Source organism: Nicotiana attenuata, unplaced genomic scaffold (assembly GCF_001879085.1).
Source record: "Nicotiana attenuata strain UT unplaced genomic scaffold, NIATTr2, whole genome shotgun sequence".
In the NCBI taxonomy this organism is placed as follows: Eukaryota; Viridiplantae; Streptophyta; class Magnoliopsida; order Solanales; family Solanaceae; genus Nicotiana; species Nicotiana attenuata.
In genome coordinates, this window is record NW_017670695.1 from 155,176 (window position 1) to 174,113 (window position 18,938).

Here is an 18,938-nt window from a genome sequence, read left to right on the forward strand (position 1 = left end):
GGGCCTCTCTGGCCGCGGTTCTGCCGCGACCGCGGTAGAACCGCGGCAGGCAGGTTCCTTCTGATAATTGCCTATAAATTCTGAGGCAAGACTCCACTTTCTACACACGAAAAACACTCCAGAACTTCTTTCTTTCTGAATATACTGCATTCTAATTCGCAGTCTCTCTCTCAAATTCGTAAGTGTGATTTTGCTCCGTTCTTTAAGTTCGTTGGTATCCTGCAGTTTGTATTGCCACTGTTGCAGGAAGGTTTATTCCGTTTTATCCTGGGAAGATTTAATCCATTACCTTGGCAACGTGTGAGGGGGTTAAAATTCCTTAAGGACACACAAGCAAATTGTGGACTCGGAATATTTCTTAAACTCTTCTGTTTTTCCAGTTTCTTTTATTTTTCTAACAGTTTTTTTCTGAATTTGTGTTTTAACACAGTAGCGCTTACAAGAAGTTCATGTCGGATACATAATTTGAATTTTATAAGTATGAGTTCGAACCTCTACCCAGTTAAATTGGTTTACCATAACATACACTAGAAATATGTGCTCTACGTCCGTCCCCTGCATCCCTGCATGACATATGCATCTACATGACAGAACAAGCATTAGGATTTTCATCACTGAACCACTGAGGGGCATATACATAGTGAACAAAATATGAAACTTCACCCTCTTTATTTTTTGCTTCTACTTTCTTCACTTCATTAAGTTCAACAATTTTTTCTGTGGTTTTCACTTCGACTGTTACTTTTTCCTTCTTTTCCTCCTCTTTCTTCTTTATAATTTCTACGTGTTTGCGGAAATTTTTTCGCACATATGTCACAACTTTTTCTGACTCAAGGACTGTCTCAACTGTTAGAGTTTGAGCTTTGAAGTCTGTTTTCACGTTATGAATACCTGCACACACAAAAAACATATATAGAAATTGAAATTCTTGAAATAAAATATCTCTGATAAAACTCAAGATCTTGGTGGACTATGCATAGATTTTTACCTTTGTGTTTGAGTAGCCTCTTCTTTAGGTCAAGTTCACACTTGTTGCAATGCATGTAAACTTTCAATGTTGATGTCTTAATACTTTCCTTCAAGATCCAACAAAATTAAGTCAATTAAGGATCAATTCCTAGTTAAATAAATAATGCTTCTTATTGTACAAAATAATCATCTAATTTGTTTTTCATGAATTATTGCATTATGAAGAAAATGAGAATAAGCGTGTGTGGTATGGTGAAAGTCATTTTTTATGAGAAAGTTATTTCTGGTGTTTCGTTACCATAAAATGTTTTCCATAGAAATCATTTGCCATCGCAAGGGAGAAGTCATTTGCCTCCCTTGTCGCATATATACATGCTTTGGCAAACAAGGTAGCAGATGTGTTGGCTCGCTTTGGAAGATCAAGGACCATGTTTTGGACTTGAAATAAATATACTATTTTTGACATTTAATTCCTCCTCTTCATGATTTGTTTACTTTCTGAACGGACCTCTATGCACTACCCGACATTAGGCAATTTTTGACCAATAATTCCGGTCGAAAAAATATTGTCAGAGTTTCGACGCCATTTCGACCACCATGGTTGGACACTTGCTCACATTTAATTTGCCTTTTTTCTTTTCTTTTTAAGAAATATGCGACCACCTTTGCGACAAAAGTAGTCAGAAATATCCGCGTGAGAAAAGTCAACTTTTTTCTTTGACCAAAAATTAAGGTTACCGAAGTCATTGGACTTTGATTTTTTTGAGATCTGACTTATTAACTGCGCTACTTGACCAACCGAATCGGTTGGTCAATTTTAAAATACAAATTCTATTTTATTTTGTGAACTCCAATTCTGTTCTATTTCATTCTCCCTCTTTCCCTTCTCAATCTCTCTCCTCTCTCTCTCTCTCTTTTCTCTCTACTTACTAAAATTTCAAGCGACAAATAGCAGATGGCAACAAGTGGCAACAGAGCTCTCTTTGGATTAGTCTCTCTCTATCTATCTCGGAAAAAATATTTAATATAAATCTTTGCAACCTCTTTACAATTCTCACAAATCTCCACATAAAATAAGCTATCAATATTCCTATTTATAATAGTATGAAACATATTTCAACTAGAAACAGGAAGGCTATTACTGTATTTATTCTAACTACAAATCCTATTTAGACATGAATTAACTAAATCAAAATCCTAAATAATTAAGGTATCCTACTACAACTTTGAGTTAATTAATTTTCCAACAATCTCACTTTCTTTCTCTTTCTCTCTCGTCCATCTTCAATGGGGAAGAGCTAGCTTTGTTTTTTTTACCTTACCTTTAGTTTTTTGTGTCTTTTTTAGTTACAGGCGGCGATGACACTCAGGAGGAACTTGGCAGATTTTCATCGGACTCCGGCCGCAACAACGACAATGAGGTAAGCACTTTTTTTTTCCTCTTTATTTGTTTTAGTACCTAATTCGACTTTCTTGCTAAAATTTCTATTTTCTATTTAGCTTTAAAGAGCATCTAATTTTATTTTTCTTTATTTGTTTTTAGCACCTAATCTAGTTTAATGGTTAGTGTCTCTCTGGGAAGCATCTTAGGTAGTGTATTTTTGAAAGGTTTGATATACCATGAGAAGCCAACCCTCCATAGCTCTGGCTCTCTTTCCTTAGCCGGAGCTTTGCCCTTTAGTTTGCTAGATTAAAATGAATTATGTGAATTAGATAATTCATTAGCCATATTTGGAATTTATGCACATACATGCATAATTAGATTTAACTAGTATAATTAGAGACATATTTAAGGATAAATATGAAACTTTGAGTGTCAGATAATTTTAATTTGAAAGAACATAATATATTATTAAAGTGTTTGGCATAATGCTAAATAAATATCAAAATAAAAACTTTTAAAAGAACTTAACTTATTTATTTAAGTGTGTGACATAATGCTATCTAAAACTTTTATGTAAACTTTTAAGGCTGCCAACTTTTAATATACGAACATTCAAAAGAATTTAACTTATTCATTAATATATTTGGTATAATACTATGTAAATTTTCAAAACATGAACCTTTAAAAGAATTGAACTTATCTATTATAATGATAAGCAAATTTCAAAAAGGAACCTTTGAAAGTATATAACTTTTTAATCAGATTAAACAAAATAAATTACTTTAAATATCTTAATTTTTAGTTTTCTTCTTTGTGTAGATGGAACGTGTGCATCGTAGATTGATGTATAATAGGAATCATTCTAATCGTGCGGGAATAAAAGATAAATTTACAGCAGAGGTCGTTGGATTTATTGCTAAGACAAAAACACTTGATGATTTTCTTATTGAAGGGACGGTTAAGTGTACTTGTATGAAATACAAGTGTGTCAAGTTATTAAGAACAGAAGATATTAAAGGTTATATTTATAAGAAGGGATTTATGAAAATTATTATGTATGAATTGTTCATGGAGAAAATAATGCTAGTGTTGATGATGATTTTTAAAAAAAAAAAAAATTGGTAGTGAGGGTAGTCTCATAATGGAGAATAGTGTTGAACTTTCTCGTTTCAATGAAATTACGAGGGATGATTTTGGGATGTTCCCTCAATCCGAACTAAATAATAAGGCTAAGCGTTTCTATGAACAGTTAGAGAAAGGTAGTATCATCCACTGTATGAAGGCTCAGTGCATTCCACGTTGTGTATTGCAATTAGATTACTACGTAGTATACCAGATAGTTCTATTTTTCAAGCGTGTATGAATTCTATCATTGGGCATATGAATGAACTTAATCCAATTAAAACTAACTTATCCAAAGAACTTTATACAGTAAAGAAAATGATTTTCAAACTAATTCTTTCATCAGAGAGGACTGATCGTTGTAAGAAAGGTTGCATGTTATTCTATAAGGATAATGCAACTTTAGAGAATTATAAATTTTGTAACCAGCCTCATTATAAGGAACTCATAAATGCCAATAGGAAGAGGAGGATTTCAATTAAGGCGATGCATTACTTACCCATTATATCTAGGTTAAAGAGGTTATATGCATCAATCAGCTCCGCTCCTCATATGAAATGATACATTGAATATAGAAGGCCACCTTGTATTCTACGTCATGTGTCAGGTAGAGAAGCGTGGAAGCATTTTGATGGGGAGTATCTGAAATTTGCTATTGAACCAAGAAACATTATATTGGGATTATGTGTAGATAGTTTCACTTCATTTGTTGTCTCTCCTGCACCATATTATGTTGGCTAATATTCGTTGCGCCGCATAATCTTTCACGCAAATTATATATGAAAAGTCCATATTTATTCCTAATTTGTATTGTTCCAGGTCCACACAATTCGAAAAGTTGGATTGATGTATATATGCATCCTTTGATTGATGAGTTAAAGTTATATAGCTTGGTGATGTGACCATAAAGTCAAAAAGATATTTAAGTATCTTTCACCGGGTACAAGCTTCATACTAAAGAATGATCTTGAGGGCAAGAAAATCACTAATAGTAGGGTGTAGGTAAAATGTGACAAGAATTTTAATTATTATGGTGTGCTTCAGGAGATTTTAGAACTCGAATATAGTGTTGGTTGGTAGAAAAAAAGTAGGTACTCTTTTGATTAAGTGATATGGTCCAACACCTACTAGAGGTACAAAAGTACACTCGGTATAAAATAGTTAAAATTAAGCACGCGAGAGAATATGGACTCTATGATCCATTTATCATTGCACAAAATGTAAATAAATTTATTATGCTCCTTACTTTATATTTGTAATAACATATTGAGTCGTTTTTATGGCATAATACATAAATATACCGTGAAACTTGGCATCAGCTGGTAAGTATGCCCTCCAACTTTGGGTTTGCACATGTAGGCGCCTTAACTTATCTCCACTTTGTCAGTTGAACACTCCAACTTACAAAATGATCACCTTAACTCCAAAATTTATGTATCACGTCAGCATTTGTATTTATGTGTTCAACTTTATACAAATTAAGGAGCCTACTTGTGCACACCCAAAGTTGAAGGCATACTTTCGAGCTGATGCTAAGTTTGAGGGCCTATTTATGTACTATGACTTTTTTATTTTATAATTTATCATGCTTACACTATATAGATGGTGTCTAGAGGTAGCGAATCATTCGAAGAATAAATCTACAAAGAAAAAATATCCTTTGCCGACTACAAGTTACAATACCTCAACTATACCAAATATGAATCATCCACCCCATTCTCCTCATCCTCCTCAGTCGACTTATCGCCACTTGATTTTTTTACTATCTCCCTCCCCCTTCCATCTAACTCATCATGATACTGGCCCTACCTGTAATTTTATGCCCACACTACTATACCATCTTCTTTTTCGGGTTTTCATATTAGTCAGCATGGTGACTCATTATTGAATACATCCCTGGATTATCATGTTAGTCAGCATGATGGTTCATCATCTGTGCCTCCATCGCCGTCCACTCAATTATCGTATGTGTCGTAATCCACTCATAACGTACATAGGCTAGAAATTAGAGGCTCTCACACATCTACATCTCTATCTAGTGGTACTTCCACACCTATTGATTGACACTGTCAGAATGTTGGAGGGGCTGTACAGTGTGATGCTTATCATTGATTGCTTATCGTCCCCTATAAGGACGGGTAAGCAATTCTTATGTTATTTTTAAATTTCTGAATATAGTTTTATATATGTTAAATTTAAGGAAAGTTATTACATATGTTAAATTTAATACATGTTTTTGACATCCTATAAGTCCACGCATGCGGCTGTGAAGTCTATGAAATTATTTATTATATGCCATGGAATTCCTGGAGACAGACACCATACAATGTTAAAGAGGCTATTTCGTACTATTTATTCTAACTAACACTTGAACATTTTTATTAATCTTAAAGACACAGAAATCTTAACAAAACAGTCTCCGATTTGATAACAATAGGTAACTGCTCATAAAAAGTCAGATTGTTTACTTCAGAAATAAGATTAATTACTTGCAACATGTTAAAATATTCTAATATAATGAATATATATAAATTTACTACCAAAACAATACTAATTTCCGTTGGAAATTTCTGATTGAATTTGTCGGTAACTTTTACAAAATTCATAGGAAATTGGCTTGCGACGGACTTTCCGTCGAAAAGCCCTTCCCAACAAGCCAATTTTCGACGAAATGTCAAAGTGACTTTTTTTTGGTTTTTGGGTAGTGATTAGATCCATAATAAATTTAATAGCTTCAGGTTTTATTTAGAAGGTAAATGGCTGCTTACCTTTTTCACTTCCTTTGCCTTTTCAACGTCTTTAACCTTCGCCTGGGATACAATTTCGACTTTCTTTCTACTCCATTTCTCTAAGCGTTGATGAATTTTCTTTGCCTCGATAGCACCTTTTACTGTAACTTCATCTTTCTCAAGTTTCACATCCACAGTATGAACTCCTGGAGCCATGTTAAATTGTCATGTCAGTGTCAAACCAGTGCTGACTGATGAAAATACAGAAAACAAAACCAAGATTCTTGAAAGAAAAACAGGGAAAAGATCCAATTGACCAAATTTCATTTTTTAACCAATAAAGGAAAATGAAATGTTTTGTTTTTCCCCTCCATTATACTTTGAGACTATTCATATTATCTCCATTAGTCAATCATCTCGTACGTTAAAAGAAATTTTACCTCCTATAGCAAAATTTTACACTCTATTTATTATAAATAAAAACCCTTTTAAATTATTATTTTCTATAGCTACATTTTACATTTTACAGCAAAATATGTATTTATGATCACTTCCTACCATTAAATCATTAAATACGCTGTCTAATATATTTCTCTCTCATTCTTTTAGTTTATTCTCTCCAAAAATCACCGCATAGTATCTTTTTCTCTCTCCACTATCTCTCTCCTCTCTCTAGGCGACATGGAGACCTAGCAACTGTCATAGCTGTTTTCAATATTTTTTCCTCCAAATTTCTCTCCCCAGCTCTCTCGTTTATCAGCGCCATTGTCTCCCTCAATTTTCAATATTTTTTGCTCCAAAAAGTTGTGGTAAGTGTTAAAGTTTTTGGATTGAAAACCTACAAGGCCAAATTAGTTGTCTTCGCAAGACGCGCTCGCAAGGTTAAGGCCGGTGATTTTGCCCCCTAGGAATTGGGTACGAGCTTTTGGAAAAGGAAGAAGGCGATATTACAATATTCTTTGATTTTAAAGAAACATTATCAATCATCTAAAAAATGTAATAATAAAAGAATAGAAAAAACCCGGCTATCAGAATCGAACCGATGACCATCGCATTACAAATGCAATGCTCTATCCTCTGAGCTAAGTGGGCCCACATAACAAAAATCTTAAACTCAAGTCCATCAGTTGACCTTGTCAAGGTTACCGAAGAGATGAAGTCGTTCAATGCCTAAACCCTTAATCTAGTGCTTGTATTTTGTTATATTTAGATGTATTTATATGTATTTGAATTCATAAAACAACATTTTTAAATACATTGTTAGTTCATCATTTTGATGTTGTTCATCAATTAGTTATGCATTCAATCTAACTGTATTCATCTTTATTTAAAATAACAATACGGTGAAATACAGTAAAATACTCTCAATACTAATAGAAAATCAATGAATACAACCAATGAAATATAATCAATAAAGCACGTCTGATAAATCTTCTCATTAATTGAATTGATAATGTTGTGTGCTATAATTGATTTAAGTGAGTTATATTATGAGTGTATCCCATTAAATTAGCAGCTTTCAGTTATTAAACAACTGGAGAGACCTGTTATTACGTTGTATTCATGAATATATGGTATGAATACACGTGAATACAACGGCTGACAGCTGGACTGCCCTATTTTTTAGTCAATTTTCGCTACTGCATTCATGAATACAGTAGCTCAAATACATTGAATACATTACCATAACAACTAAAAGGTAGCTATGAAAGTAATTATGTATATGGTAGCTATAGTAAAAGGCAAATGAGTATATTTGAACCTTTTTAAAAAATATTTTGGCATTTGAAATCTATGTCCAGTCCACTCCGGAGGTCCGTTAAGAACAAATACTAACAAATTTAAATGGCAGAATACATAACTGAACCCTTAAACTTGGTCTTTTTTGTCATTTGGATACCTAAACATAGAGTTGTTCCTATCAGGCCCTTCAACTAAATCACATATGTGCCAATTAGACACTTTGTAGACCATCTGAGAAAAACTTTTATAAAAATTAAACGCGTGTATTACAGTTGCCTCTAACACCTTAAAATATTCCACCTTATAGAATTAACCCCCAAAACAAATTGAAACTCATTTCAGAAAATGAAAAACCTGACCGTCGGCTTTGGCGACTTAGTGCCCTGAAAAGCTCACTGAAAATTTCCTCCGTTCAACTTCATCTCACTTCTTCTTGTTTGGATTTCACTGAAATATCACGTTATTCTCTTTATTCCTCGTTTAAGTTGGTGTAGCTTACAAGTGCCGTGTAAAGAGAACAAGCATGCCAAATGAGAATAGTCAAATCCATGTGAACTAAACTTTCTTTTTAAAAAAATTAAGAGGAAAAACGATGGGTTCACGGGAAGAAGAAGAGAAATAGAATGTAGGGTAAAAGTTAGCTTTAATTTGAATAATATATTAGAATATAATAATAATCAACAACCTTTTTCTCATGTTCACACGCCCTTCCCCACGCACTTAATTATGTCACTACAAAGTGTCTAATTGGCACAAATATGATTTAGTTGAAGGGTCTGATAGGAACAACTCTATGTTTAGGTGTTCAAGTGACAAAAAGGGCCAAGTTTAAGGGTCCAGTTATGTATTCTGCCAATTTAAATATTCCGTATAAATTATAATAAAGGGATCAAATTGGACAGCCTTTTCCATTAAAGAATCTTAGAGCTGTCACTTTTCAATACATTGTTTTCATCTTTTTAATAGAAAAACTTTATAAATGTTTTCGTAGCCTTAAAAAGTGCAGGCCACAGTTCAAAATAAAGCTCTATCAAAGTTTTTGCAAATTAATAGCATATTTAGCCAAACTGGAAAAATCAACTTATTTTGAAAAGTGTTTTTCAAAAAAGTATTTTTGGAAAGAAGTTGTTTGTGTTTGGCTAATCAATTTGAAAATCACTTTTGAGTAACAATTTGTGTTTGGTCAAACTTTCAAAAAAGTAATTTTAAATATTCAATTACAAATAAGGACATGAAAAGATTTATTTAATAATTAATATTAAAGTAAATAAATAATTTTAAAAATTTATTATTAAAGACAATAATTAAGTTTTTCATTTTATTTAAGTAAAATATGAAAATAAAAAAGTACTTTAATTCTTTCAGGATGATTTAAATATATCAAAATATTATTCAACAAATATAAAAGCATTTAAAGGTAGCTTGGCCTGCTTTCGCATTAACTCACCATTTGGTGATTTGGTTCGTAGCAGCCCAACTATATTATCCCAGAAGTCACTAATGACAATATATTAGAAAGTTATCATAAGAATAAGAAGAAATATTTATACATTAATATCCTAAGTATTAGATTTAGAATAATTAAGGTTATTTTGGTATATACAACATTTTGCTAAGGGTATTTTTGGTAAGAAAAAGTTAAAACTGCCTGTGCTTTTGAGAAAAAGTTACTACTTTTTTCTGCTTTCCAAAAAGTGCTTCTGTTTTATTCCGAAAATTACTTTTTTTTTGCCAAATAAACTTGGCCAAACACTTCAAGTTTAAAAAATAGTATTTTTAAGAAAAAAAAAACACTTTTGGACTTGGAAGAAGGCCAGACAAGCTATTAACACGACACAAATCCTTTTTGACTCAGGTAAAACTAGTTGTTATTTTGGCAAAAGTATCAGATCAATTGGCTCTCTTTCTCCCTTTCAGAATTAGACAAGATACAACACGACACAAATCCTATTTGAACCTATTGGTCCTAGTATTATAGACGATTGAACGGCTGCCCGCTAGCGCTAGCGATCATCCCTTGCTTGGTTTTCCCGCGAGCGAAGGTTATATACGAGTGATATTATTTTGTGCCTCACACAACTGACACTAGTTGTGTGAGGCTTCTTTTTATCTCACATATTTGTGGACCCATATCTTACTCATTGGGTCCATAAAATTCTGGGATCCACACAGTCGTATGAGGCACAAAATAAAATTTTTCCTAATATACAATTTTCTTCTTCTTGATCGGAGCTCTATCTCTCATTCAGCCCTACTAAGCTTCCTTCAAAACAGGAGTCCATAGGGGTGAATACTCGGATTGGACATGAAAATCCCCTCGGCAGTACCAAATAACAAAATTTGAAAAATAAAGAAATAAGTAAGTTAAAGTGTTAAGTACCTTGGGTCCTCAATAGAGGTTTTCTAATATCATGAGCACATTTTGGGCAGTGGAGACGAACTTTGTAAACTGCAGTGATTACCTCTATCTTTTTCTCTTCTTTAGACATGGCAACCCCTCAGCATTTACTAAAAAGAAGAGATCAGAATAGGGATTGTTCATTCCTTTGATTTCGTTAAAGTACTTGGCTGAAATTGGTTGGTGGGAATTAGCAGCCGGTGGTTTACTAATATGTGGAAACTTGATGCATGAAAATTTGAATTTAGTTAGTAGGTTATAATCTTTTGTACCTAAAATGGTCATAGGAAACAACAAGATTAATTTGACATCTTACTTTTTTCACCTCCTTTTTCAGTTTGTTTTTTATTTTTTTATTTTTTTTATATAGCTATTTTTTATTTTTCATTCGGTGTCAGTATTCGCTCTAGGGTCCCGACAAATTGAACTTGTCTCAAGTAAGGCCCATTAAAAGAGGAAAACGCTTCATGCCAAAAATAGAAAAAACTACAGAAATAAGTCACTAATAGGCACTACTTGTCACGACCTAAAGTCTTAACCCACGGAGTCGTGATGACGCCTAAAACCGCTTGCTAAGCAAGCCAAAACTTAACGATAAATAAATAAGAAAAGAAACTAACGGTTAAGAGCAGCATAAAGGTAACTCAGAAATATACCATACGAGTCTAAAATCCGACACTGATGGTCAACCATCCCAAGATGTGGAGTCACGAGTACATGAACTACTAGAATTTTATTAAAATACATTGTCCGAAAGAAATACAACATTGTGCGATAAAAAAAGAAATAGTATAAATGAAATGGGAAGATGACCCCAAGGCCTACCAACTGTATGCAACTCTACTTTGAGTTGCCTATCTGGTATCCGCTAAGCACCTCTCGGGACTTTGTTGGTACCAATATCTGAATCTGCACAAGAAGTACAGAAGTGTAGTATGAGTACAACCGACTCATTGTACTCCGTAAGTGCCGAGCCTAACCCCGACGAGGTAGTGATGAGGATAAAGCAAGAAACCTGCATATAAGCATGTACATTTAAGTGACAAGAAATAACGGAAAATAACGAAGTAAGATAACAAGAAAAATAGCAAGTAAGATGACAATATATATAACCTGTGAGAGAGAGAACACATATAAAAGCAAGAATGTTACAATCCAAACCCCATAATAGGCCGTGATGGTGCTCAACACCGTCATTAGGTAAGCCAACAATTAAATCATCACAACAAAAGCTAATCCAAATGCATTTCGAAACAATTAGAGAAATAAAGAATGAAATCGTTCATTTTTATTGAAAATATAGATATTATTATTATTATTATTATTATTATTATTTTAAATGTTCGAATAAAGCAAAAATATAAATAAGAAAATCACAGCGGAATACAATCAAGAGCAAAATCTAAATCCCAAAAATTCGGAGTCACAAGTGCATGAGCACTTGCTAGGGAGTACAATACTAATACAACATCTGTCTAGAATATAACTTAGACATGATAAAATAAATGAATATGATGGAGACTCCGTGTGCTGCGGATCGTAACATAGAATGCAACTCACCATAAAGTCCCCTCAGTAGATGTGCCTATACGCCAAGATGATCGCCAAACGAACCTGTCTCACTACCTGCACAATTAGTGCAGAAGTGTAGCATCAGAATGAAATCAACGCGTACCCAGTAAGTATAGTAACACTCTGTAAAATCAGATTAGGTGTAAATTTATTAAATCAGTATTAATGTAAAATTTTAGGCATGTGAATTCCTATCAGGATGAGTATGGGTAAAAATAATTATTTGGAATCAAGACAGAGAGTGAGGTGCATAAGATTCGATAAAATCGACTAAGTTTATGGAAGGTCTGTCTTCTAGCCTGATTTTAAGTGAAACTCTATTAGGAATTTGAGAAAACAGAAAACATGAAAGTTGTAGCCCATTGAAATACTTTTTCAATTATATATTTTGACGCTCGAACGGATCTCCGTGCAAAAGGTTATGCATATTTTACTAGACAATGCACATCTTGTGCGCTCAGATGCGTGCTCAGCTCTCCCGTGCACGACAACACACTTGTGGAAGTGCCACTGCCCTTGCTGTGCGTTCAAGTGCGTGGTTGAGCCTTCAGCTGCATGGACACGCACCTGGAGGGCCATTTTATAAGCCCTACCTCGTTCCCCACACCCCAAAATACGAAAACTTGTTCTAGAAAGGAAAGCTCTCAAGAACCTAACTTCCTCCAAGGTCCCTCCATCATCCAAGGTAAGTTCTAATTATGATTCTAAGCTAATTTCAATTCTCCAACACCTTATTAACATATGTAATTTAAATTATTAGACATTCGACAGAGACCATTATCGAGAAAAAAGCTCTAGAACTCGAATTCAAGAGGATTGAAAGTCAAAAAGGTATATCTTCACCCTCTAATTGATTATAATATTGAATTAATGATTATAGACTCTAAGTTCATGAGATATGAGTTGATAGGTTTCATAGAAAATCATGAACGTTTATAGGTTTGGGTTGTTGATTATTGGTTAAGGGTTTTGTTTATCTTATGGGTGATGAAGAATGGTTTTGATTATAACAATTTGAGATTTTTAGAATTTTTCTAGGAGCAAGAGAATAGGTTGTTGGGTGTAGAAACACTACTAATAAGGGCTATGAGGTTTTATGCCCATAGGGTATTTGATAAAATGCCCAAGTGACTAAAACATGAGCATTAGTGTTATATTGGCTCCTCTTGATATATATATATATATATATATCGTTGAAAGAGGCGACGAACATGTGATACGCTTAAAAAGGCTAGCATCAAGGTATGTGGGGATAACTCTCTACCTTTGGGAATGTTTATGATTGTCCTTACGTCTCATTCTTCTGACTATTACGAATTGCCTCAGAAAGTAATTATGCCTTAGTTCCATGAATAGTTGCAGAACTTCTATTCTCTAAATGACATGGTTTCATAATTTGTTCAATATCCCATGAGTCTCAGTTATGACAAATCATTTTATTATGAATACATGTCCCAGTATAAAACTATTCAGCATTCCAGTATGATGTAACTCAATATGATTCGATATTTCAGTATCTTGTATTGCAGTATGATTCTCAGTTCTTGATTTTAAATTCTTGAATGTTGAACAACTGTATTTGGGCCTGAGGCCGCAATTTATGCTTTATGCATCTTTCGGCATGTGGCCGCGGTTTATGCTTTATGCATCTTAGGGCCTGAGGCCGCAGTTATGCATATATATATATATATATATATATATATATATATATATATATATATATATATATATATATATATATATATATGAGGCCGAAGATTATTTAATCAGATAAACAAGTGGTTTCTTATTCAGAACAGGGAGTATTCATATCTTCACTTCCTTGCTCAGTTCAGTTATCAGTTATACGCTCAGTTTCAGTTTCAGTATTTACAGTTCTTTGTTTTAGTTGTTTTACATACCGGTGCAATTCAAATGTACTGATGTCCCTTTATGCCCGAGCTCGCGATGTAGGTAATGATTTACAGGTTAACAATTCTGCTTGCTAGGACATCTCGTATCAGCTATTGGTGAGCCCTAGTCTTTTAGGGCATTGTCCCTCTTTTTAGTCTTTATATTATTTTAGTTAGTAAGGTATACGTGGGACCTTGTCCCGGTAAAAAGTTAGCTTTTTTGTATTCTTCGAGGCTTCACAGACTATAGTCCAGTCAGTCAAATGTTAGCAGGCATTTATGTGTTAGATTAGTTGGCTACTCGTTTTTACTTGCAGACTTTTCAGTATTTTCCACATTTATGATATTTTAGTTAGAATCTTTAGTAGATCAGCATGTTGTATGTTTATATTTAGCTTACAGTTATACCATATATTGATCCAGTCATCCGGTTGGTTCGCTCGGTCACATGCAGTCAGGCACCAAGTGCGGTGTTACGCCCAAGCCATGGTTCGGGGCGTGACAAGCTTGGTATTAGAGCCTAGGTTCAAGCGTCATAAAGAGTCTATGAAGCCGTGTCCAGTGGGGTCACTTTTATGTATGTGTGCACGCCACACGTGTATACAGTTGACCACCAAGACATTTAGGATTGATCCATTTCTTTCATACTCTAGATCGTGCAGTTAGATCTACGCTTTCAGGAATCCTTCTAACTCATGCGAATTACATATTTTAGAAAATTCCTGCAAAAAGAATGTACACCCAGAGGACCTCAACTAGTCGCTAGAGGGCTACGACTAATGCTGCTCAGGAAAAGGACACTCCGGTCGGGGGAATTGCGTCGGGCTCAGTGCCCAGTGCTTCAGACATGGATGTCAGGAGAGCTATCTAGTTGCTCACCCAGATTGTTGCTACTCAGGCTCAGAGGCAGGGAATGGGTGCGATTGATGAGACGAGTAGTTCTAGGTCTAGGGAATTCCTTAACATACAACCTCTAGTTTTCACAAGGTCCAAAAAGATGAGAATCCGCAAAACATCATTGATGATGTTCAGAAGATATTTCGACTGATGCATGCTACAGATGCTGAGGTAGCAGAGCTTGCTGCATACTAGCTGAAGAATGTTGCTAACACTTGGTAGGAAACATGGGAAGAGTCACGACGGGAGGATGCATCTCCTACGACTTGGAGGAGTTTGCAGACGCGTTTCTTGAGCATTATCTACCCATTGAGGTCTTGGAAGCTAAGGCTTTAGAGTTTGAGAGACTAAAAAAGAATGAGATTGAGTGTGAACGAGTATTACCTCAAGTTCATTGCTCTCGCCAAGTATGCTCCGGAAATGGTATGTGATATGAGGGACAGAGTTAGGCGGTTTGTGTTGGGGCTTTTAGAAGACTTGTTTGCTGATGCTAATATAGCTGCGTAGAACAATGACATGACCATTAGTAAGATGGCTGCCTTTGTTAAAGGGAACAAAGACAAGCTAAAGAAGAAGATCAGCTATAGAAAGAGAAGGATAGGGAATTCAACAAGAGAGCTAAGTCTGTGGGAAATCTCAGCCATGGGGGATCTCAAGGAGGTGTTGACCGCCATTTCTTCAGGAAACCAAAATTGGGACCTGCTCCATCTTCAGCTAGTGCACCAGTTCAGAGGTCCAAGCTTAACCAGAAAAGCGATAATTTTAGAGAAGCAAGCTCACAGTCACAGGCTAGTGTGGGCTACATAGTCACTGATTACCCTATTTGCAACACGTGTGGCAAGAGGCACCTAGAGGTGTGCCGTTCGTGCACAAATGGTTGCTTTGGGTGCGGTCAGCAAGGCCACTTCTTGAGTGATTGTTCATCAGCAAGGCAAAATAATGAGGCAATGTAGCTCAGTCCACCAATTCAGTTGCCCCTCATAACTCTCAGGCCCAACAAGGGCGTGGTACAACAAAGTCCGATAATACGGGCGGTGGTCGGAACCGCTTGTATGCACTGGTAGGCCATCAGGATACAGAGGCTCGTAGAGATGTTGTCACAGGTATGCTAACAATCTTCACCTTTGATGTTTACGCTCTTATGGATCTGGGATCCACCCTATCTTATGTAACCCTATATATTGCTAAGAAATTTAGGATAGAACCAGAAAAATTGTGTGAACCTTTAGAAGTGTCCACTCCAGTTGGAAAATCAGTTATAACAAGAAGTATCTATAGGGGATGTCCAGTCAAAGTGTATCGTCCTCTTACCATAGCAGATTTAATAGAATTGGAGTTGGTAGACTTTGATGTAATCATGGGCATGGATTGGTTAGAGTCCTGTTTGCCATAGTGGGTAGTAGAACCAAAATAGTAGGTTTCGAATTTCTCGGTGAACCAGTCTTAGAATGAAAGAGGGATGCAGTAACACCTAGGGGTAGGTTTATTTCCTATCTTAAGGCTAGAAATATGATCTCTAAAGGGTATATCTATCAAGTAGTTCGAGTTAGGGATACATATGCTCAGATTCCCACTCTCCAGTCAGTACCAATCGTAAATGAGTTCCTAGAATTATTTCCTAAAGATCTTCCCGGAGTCACCTCATGATAGAGAGATTGACTTTGAAATTTATCTACTCCATGACATTAAGCCGATATCTATTCCGCCTTATAGAATGGCTCCAGCAGAGTTGAAAGAGATAAAAGTCCAGTTGAAAAATCTTCTAGATAAGGGATTTATAAGGCTAAGTGTCTCACGTTGGGGCGCACTAGTCTTGTTTGTCCGAAAGATGGATGGGTCTTTGCGCATGTTCATTGACTATCGTCAGTTGAATAAAGTCACCATCAAGAACAAGAACCCTCTACCCAGAATAGATGATTTATTCGATTAACTTCAGGGTGCCCAATGTTATTCCAAGATTGATCTTAGATTGGGGTACCATCAGCTGAAGGTTAAGGAAGTTGATATTCCTAAAACACCATTCAGGACTTGTTATGGGCATTTCGATTTTTCGGTAATGTCGTTCGGTTTAACGAATGCACTAGAAGCTTTCATGGACCGTATAAATAGGGTCTTCAAGCCTTATCTTGATTTGTTCTTTATTGCGTTTATTCATGACATCTTGATTAATTCCCGTAGCGAGACTGGCCATGCAAGACATATCAGAATCATGTCGTAGACACTACAGGATCACAAGATATATGCAAAATTTTCTAAGTGTGAATTTTGGTTGAAATCAGTAGCGTTTTTGGGCCATGTCATCTCAGACGAAGGTATGAAGGTGGATTTTCAAAAAATAGAGGCAGTGAAGAATTTGCCTATGACCCACCTCAGTATCCGATATGAGAAGTTTCTTGGGTCTACCAGGCTATTACACGTGTTTCGTAAAGTGATTTTCCTCTATCTCGTCCCTTTTGAATAGACTGACTCAAAAGAAGGTCATGTTTTAGTGGTTAGACGCTTGCGAGAAGAGGTTTGAGGAGTTGAAGAAGAGGTTGACTTCAGCTCCAGTTTTGACACTACCGCCAGGAACCGAAGGGGTTTTTATATTGTGATGCTTCAGGGGTTGGTCGTGGGTGCGTGTTAATGCAGCATGATAAATTCATAGCCCTACATCAGACAACTCAAGGCTCACGAGAAGAATTATCAGTCTTATGATCTTAAGTTAGAAGCTGTAGTATTTGCGCTAAGATCTGGAGCCATTATTTGTATGGACTGCATGTTGATATTTCATAGATCACAAGAGTCTCCACTACATCTTCAAGCAAAGAGAATTGAATATTCGTCAGAGAAGGTGGCTCGAATTGCTCAAGGATTATGATGTTGAAATCCTCTATCATCCGGGAAAAGAAACTGTTGTAGCCAATGTTCTCACTCGACATTCTATGGGATGATTAGCTCACGTTGAAGTAAACAAGCGAATATGACGAAAGAAGTCCACCGCTTAGCAAGTCTAGGATTTCGACTTCTAGACTCCGAAGATGGTGGCATTGTTTTTTAGAACATGGCTGAATCCTCCTTAGTAGCCGAAGTGAAGGAAAAATGGTTTAGTGATCCCTACTTATTGCAGCTGAGGGAGGGGATTCATAAACACAAGACTACGGCTTTTGAACAAGGGGGAGATGATGGTACTTTGAGGTATAGAGGCCGACTATGCGTTCTGGACGTAGATGGGCTCAGAGAGCGGATTATGTCAGAAGCCCATAATTCCTACTATTTTATTCACCCAGGTTTCACAAAGATGTATGATGATCTTAAGGAGATTTATTGGTGGAACGACATGAAAAAGAACGTAGGAGAATTTGTGGCTAAGTGTCCAAATTGTCAGCAGGTGAAAGTCGAACACTAGAGGCTTGGTGGTTTGGCTCAGAGTATAGAAATTCCCGTTTGGAAATGGGAGATGATAGACATGGACTTCATAACAGGTTTACCTTGCTCGTTTTGGAAGCATGATTCGATTTGGATGATTGTAGACCGACTTACCAAGTCAGCTCACTTCTTTTCAATGAAGACTACAGATTCAGTAAAGGATTATGCCAAGTTGTATATCCAGGAAATTATCCGATTGCATGGGACTCCTTTTTCCATTATCTCAGATCATGGTGCTCAATTCACAACGAACTTTTGGAAATCCTGTCAGAAAGGATTGGGCACAAGGGTGAACCTCAGCATAACATTTCATCCTCAGACAATGGCTAGGCAGAGCGCACTATTTAGACTTTTGAGGATATGTTTAGAGAGTGTGTAATTGATTTTAAAGGTAATTGAGATGATCATCTACCCCTTATTGAGTATGCTTATTATAACAGCTACCACTCTATATCAAGATGTCACCGTACGATGCTCTATATAGGCGAAGGTGTAGATCACCGATTGGTTGGTTCAAAGTTGGCAAAGAAGAGTTATTGTGACCCAATTTGGTCTATCAAGCCATGGAGAAAGTCAAAGTTGATTCAAGAGCATTTGAAGACGGCTTGGAGTCGCCAACAGTCCTATTTGGACGTGCGGCGTAGAGACTTAGAATTCTAAGTTGATGATTGGGTGTTTCTGAAAGTTTTGCCTATGTAAGGAGTTATGAGATTTGGGAAGAAGGGGAAGCTTAGTACCCGCTATATAGGGCCTTATAGTGTCCCGCGAGGGATCGAGTAGGTGGCTAATGAGTTAGAATTGCCACAAGAATTAACTGTTGTACA

General features: G+C 35.8%; 1 protein-coding gene and 1 long non-coding RNA gene across 4 annotated transcripts; one reads left to right on the plus strand and one right to left on the minus strand.

Annotated features, from left to right (window-relative positions):
* Window positions 1-414: 414 nt before the first annotated feature.
* Window positions 415-10,593, minus strand: LOC109242399 (heavy metal-associated isoprenylated plant protein 4). 2 transcript variants are annotated; one of them, XM_019409264.1, is made up of 4 exons: window positions 10,328-10,593; window positions 6,244-6,410; window positions 989-1,076; window positions 415-891 (listed from the first exon to the last, which is right to left on the minus strand). In XM_019409264.1, exons 1-4 carry the CDS (start codon window positions 10,434-10,436, stop codon window positions 581-583), a joined length of 675 nt encoding a protein of 224 aa, XP_019264809.1. In that variant the 5' UTR covers window positions 10,437-10,593; the 3' UTR covers window positions 415-580. The 2 variants fall into 2 exon arrangements, with proteins under 2 accessions (XP_019264809.1, XP_019264810.1); XM_019409265.1 differs by lacking the exons at window positions 6,244-6,410; window positions 10,328-10,593 and adding an exon at window positions 1,268-1,459.
* Window positions 1,823-5,719, plus strand: LOC109242400. Of its 2 annotated transcripts, none has more exons than XR_002070390.1 (2): window positions 1,823-2,390; window positions 3,173-5,719. It is a non-coding gene; the product is annotated as an uncharacterized LOC109242400 (long non-coding RNA). The 2 variants fall into 2 exon arrangements; XR_002070389.1 differs by having other exon boundaries at window positions 4,295-5,719.
* Window positions 10,594-18,938: the final 8,345 nt, after the last annotated feature.

Coding starts and splice junctions, on each gene's coding strand:
- LOC109242399 (XM_019409264.1), bottom strand. CDS start 10,436: ATGTCTAAAGAAGAGAAAAAGATAGAGGTAATCACTGCAGTTTACAAA. Junction 1,077..6,243: donor AGGCAAAGGAAGTGAAAAAG/GTAAGCAGCCAT, acceptor TGGATCTTGAAG/GAAAGTATTAAGACATCAAC. Junction 892..988: donor GAGGCTACTCAAACACAAAG/GTAAAAATCTAT, acceptor TTGTGTGTGCAG/GTATTCATAACGTGAAAACA.